General features: G+C 38.0%; 1 protein-coding gene across 1 annotated transcript in view; it reads left to right on the top strand.

Moving 5' to 3' along the window:
* The first annotated feature begins 333 nt into the window (after window positions 1-333).
* Window positions 334-11,139, top strand: part of NOX1 (NADPH oxidase 1) — a 33,432-nt gene continuing 22,626 nt past the window's right edge. Inside the window, 8 exon segments of the mRNA XM_079910651.1 lie at window positions 334-393; window positions 3,453-3,510; window positions 3,513-3,547; window positions 6,392-6,519; window positions 6,753-6,826; window positions 7,165-7,310; window positions 7,392-7,594; window positions 7,681-7,813. Coding sequence (XP_079766777.1) covers window positions 349-393; window positions 3,453-3,510; window positions 3,513-3,547; window positions 6,392-6,519; window positions 6,753-6,826; window positions 7,165-7,310; window positions 7,392-7,594; window positions 7,681-7,813 — 822 coding nt within the window. The 5' untranslated portion in view covers window positions 334-348.

Genomic DNA, 11,139 nt, shown 5'->3' with positions numbered 1-11,139 from the left:
AAGACAATGCCTCACATTAAATCATGTTGATAAGTTGATGGGAGAGAACATTCTCACCCAAGAAGATTGTTATTTCCTGAAGGGATAAAACCCCACCAGGGAAAACACCTGTGGTACTTATAGGTAGGGCTGGTCTACCAAAGCTGATAACATAGTTCTGACCAGAGGAGGAAGGCAGAGTGCATGTATTCATTCCTGAAAGCTTTGTGGGTAGGTGTGCATCTTTCACATATTAAAGATTCACAGTCCCTGAGCTGGACAGAGGTGCCAACCCTGAAGAATCTCTCCAGAATCCAAGTTGCTGAATCTTCCCTGCTGCCTACAGAGGCTCCAAACCACCACTTGACAATGGGAAACTGGGTGGTTAACCATTGGTTCTCAGTTTTGTTTCTGGTAAGTGATGTTTCACTTTCTAATAATTACTCTTAGAGTAAGGAGACATTATGTTTGTTAATATTTGTGAAGTTGCTTGAAAGGGAAAGATTCCATGCCAATATTGAGCTCATCAAGGCCAGTTATCAGCTGAAAGGTCCAACTCTAGGATTACATATATGTTTTATATACTTTTCTGTGTATGATATATTTCAGCATTTTAGAAAAGGAAAAAAGTCCAACTCCAGAAATTGATTGGTAAAGAGACAAAAATATAAACCACAAGTATTTGGAATTTCAGTCTGTTTTCATTTTTTGTCTTCTCTTTTTCTCTTCCATTTCACTTCTAACTAGTGCCATGGAGCATTCATTTCTCTCCATTCTTCTTATATTGCTCACATCAAGAAATAATAAAATTGAATGTTTGAGATATAAGTGATCTTAGAGATTATTGTCCAGTGCTGTCCACTAGAAATATAATGTAACGTCACATATGTAATTTAAAAATTGTCTAATACCTAGACAATTGAAAAAGGTAAGAAATAGGTGAAATTAATTTCCAGTAATATATCTTGTTTAACCCAATATATCAAAAAGTTATCCTTTCAACCTGTAATCAATATGAAAATATTAATGAGATAATTTATATTCTTTTATTTTTACTAAGTCTTTGAAATCCGATGTGTATTTAATACTTACAGCACATCTCAATTAAAACTAGGCATATTTCATGTGCTTAGTAGCCGCATGTGCTTAGTGGCTACAGCTTTGCGTAGTGCAGAACCAAACCAACTCTTTGATTTTATAAGGGAAAATAAAGACGTAGACATCACACAGTGAATTGATTGCAGAGCCATCACTCAAAGCTAGCTCCCCAGGGTTCAAGCCAGAATGCCTTTACCACACCACATATGCACAATCCCCTTCTAATGCACTCTCTAACTGAACTCTAGTTTCAGTTCTGCTATTAATTGAGTGACCTTGATCAAATTATTTATCCTCTCTAGCCTTCAGGTCACCTGTGTGTGGGTGGTGGGGGGATTGATGAAAACTAGATTAGATATAAGTGTGTTTCTAGGTCTAAAATCCTCTGCATTTTTTATCCCTCTCTTAGGTTTTGCTTGGAGAGTTCATCACCCCTGGTGGTGATGATGATGTAACTAGCTTTGATTTTTCACCTTGCACCAATCCCACTGGCAGGCTCAGACTTCTTGTTATCTCTGACATACACTCCTTTGAACTATTATTTTAATGAAAAATAAATTACCCCCAAAATATTTTTACTCTTCCTGCCAGGTCTTCTACTCTTTCTTTTCCATTCATAGTGGAGTAAATTATAGTCAAGGTGGGGAATGGAATTCCTTGCTCTCAGATGTCACTGTATTTCATCATTCATCTTACCTACAGTTGATGATGTGCTGACACAGAGGTCTTTACCTCTGTGTCCCTCTCAGATTCTGAAATATTTCTGCTCCCTCTAAATAAGCTTCTCTCCTTTGTCTTCTGAACTCTTGAAGTATCTGTGGCTTTCACCTCTCTTTTTCCATTAAGGTCAAATGATCTCTGGAAGACACACAACTCTGGAAAGGGTGTGTGGGCAAAGAATGCAGGAAGAAATTGATTGGTAAAGCCAGTCTGGTGATGACACAGGCAAAATTTATTGAGCTTCTACTATGCACCAAGCACTGTATTAATCACTTCACATACATTATTGCATGTAAGCCTCACAGCATTGCTGTGGGGTAGATATAGTTATTGTCCGCATTTTATAGGTGAAGAAATTGAGGTTCAGAAAAGTTAAATCACAGATCTAAGATTACAGAGCTAGAAAGTGGTGGAGCTAGAATTTGAGCCCAAGGAGTTTGACTCCAATATCACACTTCGAATCACTATGTTATGATGCCAGAGGTGTGTGAGTGGTCCAGATCTAGGGAATCTGAATGGGCCATGTTTTAGGCTAAAGGCCCTCTACCTGTGGGGCTGAGATGGTTCTGGACCATCCTGGGGCCATGGATATATATCAGAGGCATCCCAGTGCCCTAGAATCCTGATCAATTACAGACTAGCACCTTCAAGCTTGGGCTAAAGCCCACCTGGTTGTTCTCCAAGGAAATGGACGGTAGGTTCCAAATTTCCCTCTTTGCCAATGTAGAGACAGATCTTGGGACAGACAAAAGAAGTCTTAAGAGCTCAAATGAGTCCAAAGCAATGATAGGTTAATTTGAAAAAAGAATCACAATCTAAAAACAGGAAAGTGTATGTCAGGAAAGTGTATTAAAGAGGCAGGCCCATCTGGAATGGTTTAGTCCCTTCAGATGGGTATTGTCACAGATGTTAAATTTATTTTCTATTTCTTTAGAAATCCATTTATTCACGTATTGCCTTCTTATAGGTGCAATAGTTTGAACGCTCCAATCCAGAAGTTGGCAAATGTTTTCTGTCAAGAGCTAGGTAGTACATATTTTAGGCTTTGCAGTCCATATGTTCTCTGTCACAACTACTCAACACTTCCATTGAATCACAAAAGCAGTTATAAACAATACAGAAATAAGTAGGTGTGGCTAAGTTCCAATACCACTGTATTTATAGATACTGAAATTTGAATTTCATATAATTTTCACGTCATGAAATATATTCTTCTTTTGATTTTTTCCAACCATTTAAAAATGTGAAAACAACAATATATAACAACCATTCTTAGCTTGTAGGCTGTACAAAACGGGTGGTGAGATAGATTTGGTCTATGAGCCTTGATGTGCTGACCCTGGTCATTAGCATCTAATGCATGTCTTGAAGTCCTAACTGACTCAGAGTAAGTTGACTCATTTAAAATGAAAACAGATATGGGAATTCCCTGGCGGTCCAGTGGTTAGGACTCTGCACTTCCACTGCAGGGGACAGGGGTTCTATCCCTGGTTGGGGAACTAAGATCCCACATGTTGTGTGGCACACCCACCACCCCCAAAATGAAAACAGATAAACACAAAATAGCCAAATGGTAACACTATTTTCTACCCCTTATCTACTCTTTCCTGTACCCAAATTTCACTTTATCCCTTGCTTAATTTTTCTTTCTCTAGGCTGCTTGTTTGGGGCTGAATGTTTTCCTGTTTGTGCATGCCTTCCTGTCATTTGAGAAGGTAACAAGTACTACTACACAAGACAAATCCTGGGGGTGAGTATCACAGTTGTGATGTGGGGAATCTCTGTTTTTTCTTATCTCTGACGCTGGCTTCTTTGAGACCCAATGCCCTCATTTCGCCTAGAGTTAGAGTTGCCAGAAAAAAAATACAGGATGCCCAGGTAAATTTGAATTCCAGAAAAATAACAAATTTTTTGGGGGGGGTATAAGTTATTCTACATATTGCATGAGACAATATTAGAAAATTATTCATTTTAAAAAAATCTGAAGTTCAAATTTAGCTAGGCATCTGTATTTTTGTTCATTAAATCTGACAGACCTGTCCAGGGCACACTCCCCAGACTCAATAATGAAAATACACAGTAAAGAAATATTGAGCAATTTTCAAACTGGTTTCCACAGAAATTCAGGTATCCCTACAGGGTGTGAGGGGAAGGCTAACTGGGCAGTGTCTCTACTTCAACCAAAGCAACCTTTATCTGTCTTATGGATTCCTGCTTATGATTTTAAGAAAGAGTTTGGTTGAAAACAAATAAATGAACAAGTTGAAAACCACCACTGTGGACTGATCTCACAGAAAAATACCTATCAAACAAGAGGGATACTTGGGGTGGGGGGTTTTGTGAAGTGGGTGGTGTTGCCAAATTCAAGGCCTGTATAAAAGGTGGGGTCAGGTCAGAGTAACAGGTTGGAGAAGGCTGGGGAAGGAGCAGATCAAGGACAGAAGAGGAAGGGTGGGGGTGGGTATGGCACGTTGGTGTATGGAGGTTCCTTAAAAACTAAAAATAGAGCTACCATACGACCCAGCAATCCCACTACTGGGCATATACCCTGAGAAAACCATAATTCAAAAAGACTCATGTACCACAATGTTCATTGCAGCTCTATTTACAGTAGCCAGGACATGGAAGCAACCTAAGTGTCCATTGACAGATGAATGGATAAAGAAGATGTGGCACATATACAACGGAATATTAGCCATAAAAAAGAATGAAATAATGCCATTTGCAGCAAAATGGATGGACCTACAGATTATCATACTAGGTGAAGTAAGTCAGAAAAAGAAAGACAAATACCATATGCTAACACATATATATGGAATCTAAAAAAAATGGTTCTGAAGAACCTAGGAGCAGGACAGGAATAAAGATGCAGCTGTAGAGAATTGACTTGAGGACATGGGGAGGGGAAAGGGTAAGCTGGGACAAAGTGAGAGAGTGGCATGGACATATATACACTACCAAACGTAAAATAGATAGCTAGTGGGAAGCAGCCCCATAGCACAGGGAGATCAGCTGGGTGCTTTGTGGCCACCTAGAGGGGTGGGATAGGGAGGGTGGGAGGGAGACACAAGAGGGAGGGGATATGGGGATATATGTATACATATAGCTGATTCACTTTGTTATAAAGCAGAAACTAACACAATGTTGTAAAGCAATTATACTCCAATAAAGATGTGTTAAAAAAAAAAAAGAATTCATCCCATACAGATAGCCTCCACCGAATATGTAGCTGTGAAATTGTAGTCCTATGTTCTTCAAGTCACTTGTCAATTTTAGCTTTAAGGAACCTCTGTGACTCAAATAAGCAAGCAGTGGAAACCAATGTGGAAATGCAGGATATTTCAGTTGAGCAGAGAAAATTTACTCAGAAATAGAACAGGCCGTCTCTACCAAAAACAGTTGGAGTGTGACTCAGCAGAGGGAGAAAACACAGGTCGTGTGGAAGAGTCAGAAATGGAAAACAGTAGGGCAGCTCATGTTCATTGCACTGCCTGACATTGTAAGCCATTATGGATGGTAGGCAGATCTTGACCTGGCTTATTAAACCAATGTCACGTTGTCCCGGGTTTAGGTTGTATGGAAAAATAGTTTTTGTGCCGAAAAGATAATTAGAAAAAGGCCGAGAAATTGTTAACTCTATCTCATATTCTTTTAGCAAGTCATTGACAGGCATACATGTAAGGCTGACCAGTCAGCTGAAGTGAACAAAAATTGCCTGGCTGCTGCCACCACCTTCACTGCTGCTGTGAAATTGTCACACCCCATTGTCTGCAATCCCAAGGAGCTGACTCAGAGACCAGTTGTACAGCTGAGGAGAGAAGTCGGAATTAGCTACCACAGAGTTGAATATATTCTGTCTAGCCTATACTAATCAAGCCTATTTCTGGGCTCAATACTTCTTTGAAGCACTGATTCCTTGTCTCCTTTTCTAGCAGCTTCTACTGTTGGATCAGATTGATCTTGATGTATGCTGCCTGGCCACCCAAGGAAATCAGTTTGAAATTTTGTTCTTAGAAGTTCTCCCTTCTCAAATCTCTACCTAAGTTTAAAATTTTTGCTCTGAGGGGTTCATTCGTTTTGCCCGTTTTATTCAATTATTAAAGAGATCTTAAATATAAATGGTTAATTTTTATGGTTTTTATTACATGATTATTACATGCATATAATTGCAACATTAGAAAATATAGAAAAGAGGAAAAATAGTTACCATCTGTAATTATAACTCAAAATATCTAAGCTTTATTTAAAGTGCAAATAAAATATATATGATCTTCAAGATTGTTTTACAAGTGACAAACTAAAATCATAATTGAGTGTATTAAGCTAAAAACCTTGTAAAGTATTATATTAATATAATTTATTTGTTAACATTAAATCTTGTTCTCTTTCATATTGATAAATATATAGTCAAACATTTCCAAACCACTGTCATGAGGATTTCTCAATTCAATGTTAAGTTCAGCAAATTTTCTGTCATTTGTAAACAGAGATTTTGGACTGATTGTCCAGGTCTCAGGCAAGTGGACTGGGCCCATGCTCACCTGCAAGATGAGGAGATGAAGCAGCTAATGGTTTCTTCTCTCCTCTGTTCTAGTTGGCATTGGCCTGGGCCCAAGCCTCTGCTTGCAGCTTGCATTTTAACAGCATGCTGATCCTGCTTCCCATGTGTCGAAATTTGCTGTCCTTCCCGAGAGGCACCTGCTCACTGAGTCCCAGCCAATTGTAGGTCAACTTTCACATTAAAGACAAGAGACTCTTGACGTCTCAGTAGGACAGCTCAACACCAAGCCCCTAGGAATGGAAGCCAGAGGTCTCCTTTGGTAACCAAGGGGGTGAGCAAGAGTGGGTGTGTATTGGCACACTCTATGTAAGACATGTTGGTTATGGGTTAGCGAATTTCATAAAGCTGCCTGGATACACCCGATCTTGATCATTTTACATTTGTTGTTTTGTAGGCGCACCCTGGGAAAGCAACTGGATCACAACCTCACCTTCCACAAGCTGGTGGCATATATAATCTGCCTACTGGGTAACTGGGGCAAACGATGAAACTGCAGGCTCCTGGACATTCAGAATCTAGTTTCATTCATCCACGCATATAAACATTCAAAATATATTTATTGAACACGTGGCATTATTTGCCAGGCACTATTCTAAACCTGCTTTCATGGAATTTACATTCTATTCCTTTGGGGACAGAGTGAGTATAAAAAAGATCTTGATTCTCTCTGTAATCATTATTGGGCACCTTCTGTGGACTCACCATTCTGCTTGGCACTATATATAGGATCCTCCTCTTCTAGTGGGGCATGCCTGCCATGATGTTTCTGAGACAACTCTCACATTCCTTTCCATCTTTTCATTTAGCTATTCACATCACCACACACCTGTTTAACTTTGAACGATATAGCAGAAGCCGACAGGCCACAGATGGATCCCTTGCTTCCATTCTCTCCAACCTATCTCATCAGGAGAAAAATTCTTGGCTAAATCCCATCCAGTCTTCAGACACGGTGAGTTGACTCAAGGGCAAAGCATCTGGAATCTGGTCATGAGCAGGAAAGGCATGGTGTCCCTGGTGAACATTGTGTCAGGCTGAAATTTCTACTTTCATAGACATGGAGTATGTGACATTCACCCACATTGCTGGTGTCACTGGAGTGATCACCACAATAGCTCTAGTTCTCATGGTGACTTTAGCTATGGAATTTATCCGGAAGAGTTATTCTGAGGTCTTCTGGTATACACACCATATTTTTATCATGTACTTCATTGGCTTAGGGATTCATGGCCTTGGGTAAGGTCCTCAAACTCCCATTTTCATGCCCCAGTTCCTGACCTTGCGTAATTCTTTGCCACATATTGTCTTTTTGTCTGTCTCAGTGGACTTGTCCGGGATCAAACAGAAAAGAACATGGATGAGAATCATCCTCACAAGTGTGCAGAGTTTTTTGAGAAGTGGAACGATCCTGACTCCCACTGCAAGCCTCCCCAATTTGAAGGGCTCCCCGCTGAGGTAAGACCAGGACAAGGATAGTAGATTCTTGTTAGGAGCTGTTATTGTTATTATTACTCTTCTTATGATAACCATTATTAGCTCAGCCTGGTGCCGGCTCCTATGGAGGACATATGCTATACGTTATTCATCTTCTGACTGAAGGCTTGTACCCTTTGACCAGCATCTCCCCATTTCCCCCACCTTCCAGCCCCTTACTACTTTCTGTTTCTGAGTTCAACTTTTTTTCTTTTTTTTAAAATTGAAGTATAATTGACTTACAATATTATATTAGTTTCAAGTGTACAACAGAGTGATTTGGTATTTTTATACATTATAAAATGATCACCATAATACGTTACCATCCGTCACCATACAAAGTTATTAAAATATTATTGACTATATTCTCCATGCTGTACATTACACCCCTTTGACTTATTTTATAACTGAAAGTTTGTACCTTTTAATCTCTCTCACCTATTTCACTCATTGCCCCCCTCCATCTCCCCTCTGACACCACCAGTCTCTTCTCTGTATCTACGAGTCTCTTTCTGTTTTGTTATGTTTATTCATTTGTTTTGTTTTTTAGATTCCACGTGTAAGTGAAATCATAAGGTATTTGTCTTTCTCTGACTTATTGCACTTTGCATAATACCCTCAGGATCTGTCCATGTTGTTACAGATGGCAAGATTTCATTCTATTTTATGGCTGAGTAATATTCTATTATGTAAGTGCATATATATAATATTCCATTTTATATATATATATATATATATATATATGTCACATTTTCTTTATCCATTCATCTATCAATGGATACTTGGTTGCTTCCATATCTTGGTTATTGTAAATAATGATGCAATGGACATAGGGATGCGTATATCTTTTCAAATTAGTGTTTTTGTTTACTTTGGAAAAATACAGTTGACCCTTGAACAACTCAGGGGTTAGGAGTGACAATCCTGGAAAGACAAAAATCTGTGTATAACTTTACAGCTGGCCTTTGTATCCACGTTTTGGCATCAGCAGACTCAATGAGCCACAGATCTTGTAGTACTATAGTATGTATTTATTGAAAAAAATCTGAATATAAATGGACATGTGCAGTTCAAACTCACGTTGTTCAAGGGTCAGCTGTACCCAGAAGTGGAATTGCTAGCTCCTATGATAATTCTATTTTTAATTTTTTGAGAAACTGCCATACTGTTTTACATAATGGCTGCACCAATTTACACTCCCTCCAACAGTGCACAAGGATTCCCCTTTCTCCACATTCTCACCAACACTTAATTGTTGTCTTTTTTATAATAGCCATTCTGAAAAGTGTAAGGTGATATCTCATTTTGGTTTTGATTTGCATTTCTCTCATGATTTAGTGATATTGTGCATCATTTCATGTGTCTGTTGGCCATCTGTATGTCTTTTTTTGAAAAATGTCTATTCAGGTCCTCTGCCCATTTTTTAATTGAGTTGTTTGTTTGATGTTGAGTTATATGAGTTCTTTGTATATTTTGGATATTAACCCTTTATTGGATATATCATTTGCAAATATCTTTTCCCATTCAGTAGGCTGTCTTTTCGTTTTGTTGATAGTTCCCTTCACTGTGCAAAAGCTTCTTATTTGATATAGTCCTATTAGTTTATTTTTGCTTTTGTTTCCCTTGCCTGAGGAGACATATCAAAAAAATATTGCTAAGACTGATGTCAAAGAGCATACTGCCTGTTTTCTACTAGGAATTTTACGGTTTCAGGTCTTACATTGAAGTCTTTAATTCATTTCTAGTTTATTTTTATTTATAGTGTAAGAGAATAGTCCAATTTGATTCTTTTCCCTGTAGCTGTCCGGTTTTCCCAACACCATTTATTAGAGAGGCTATCTTTTCCCCATTGTATGATCTTGCCTCCTCTGTCATAGATTAATTGACCATCTAAGTTTGGGTTTGTTTCTGGGCTCTCTATTCTGCTCCATTCACCTATGTGTCTATTTTCATGCCAGTATCATACTTTTTTGATTACTGTAGCTTTATAGTGTAGTTTGAAACCTGGGAGCTCTAGCTTTGTTCTTGTTTCTCAAGACTGTTTTGGTTGTTCAGGGTCTTTTGTGTTTCCATACATATTTTAGAATTACTTGTTCTAGTTCTGCAAAAAATGCCGTTAGTATTTTGGTAGGGATTTTGATTACTGTAGCTTTGTAGTGTAGTTTGAAACCTGGGAGCTCTAGCTTTGTTCTTCTTTCTCAAGACTGTTTTGGTTATCCAGGGTCTTTTGTGTTTCCATACATATTTTAGAATTATTTGTTCTAGTTCTGCAAAAAATGCCATTAGTATTTTGGTGTAGGGATTGCATTGAATCTGTAGATTGCCTTGGGTAGTATGGTCTTTTTAGCAATAATAATTCTTCCAATCCATAAGCACAGTATATCTTCCCATGTATTGTGTCCTCTTGAATTTCTTTCATCAATGTCTTATAGTTTTCTGAGTATAGGTTTTTATACCTCTTTGTTTAGATTTATTCCTAGGTGTTTTATTCTTTTTGATGCCATTGTAAATGGGATTGTTTCTTCATTTCTCTCTCTGATAGTTCATTTTTAGTGTATGGAAACACAACAGATTTCTGTATATTAATTTCATACCCTGAAACTTTACTCAATTAATTTATTAGTTCTAATATTTTTTTGGTGGTGTCTTTAGAGTTTTCTCTACACATTATTATGTCATCTACAAACAGTGACAGCTTTACTTCTTTCTTTCCAATTTGGATACCTTTTATTTATTTCTCTTGTCTGCTGTGGCTAACAATTCCAATACTATGTTGAATAAAAGTGGCGAGAGTGGGCATCCTCATCTTGTTCCCAATCTTAGAGAAAATACTCTAAGGTTTTCACCAGTGAGTATGATGCTGGCTGTAGATTTGTCATATATGGCATTTATTTTGTTGAGGCATGTTCCTTCTATACACATTTTGTTAAGAGTTTTTATCATAAATGGATGTTGAATTTTATCAAAAGCTCTTTTGCATCTATTGAGATAATCATATAATTTTTATTCTTCAGTTTGTTAATGTGGTGTATCACATTGATTGATTTGCGGATATTGAACCATTCTTGCATCCCTAGGATGAGTCCCACTTGACCATGGTGTATGATCCTTTTAATGTGTTGTTGGATTCTGTTTGCTAGTATTTTGTTGAAGATTTTTGCATCTATGTTTACCAGTGATATTGGCTTGTAACTTTCTTTTTTTGTGGTGCCTGGTTTTGGTATTAGGGTGATGCTGGCCTTACAGAATGCATTCAGAATTGTTCCTTCTTCTGTGATTTTTTGGAATAATTTGAGAAGGTAGGTGCT

This window comes from Stenella coeruleoalba (genome assembly GCF_951394435.1).
Source record: "Stenella coeruleoalba genome assembly, chromosome: X".
Lineage (NCBI taxonomy): Eukaryota > Metazoa > Chordata > Mammalia > Artiodactyla > Delphinidae > Stenella > Stenella coeruleoalba.
This window is presented reverse-complemented; position numbering and strand designations above follow the sequence as displayed.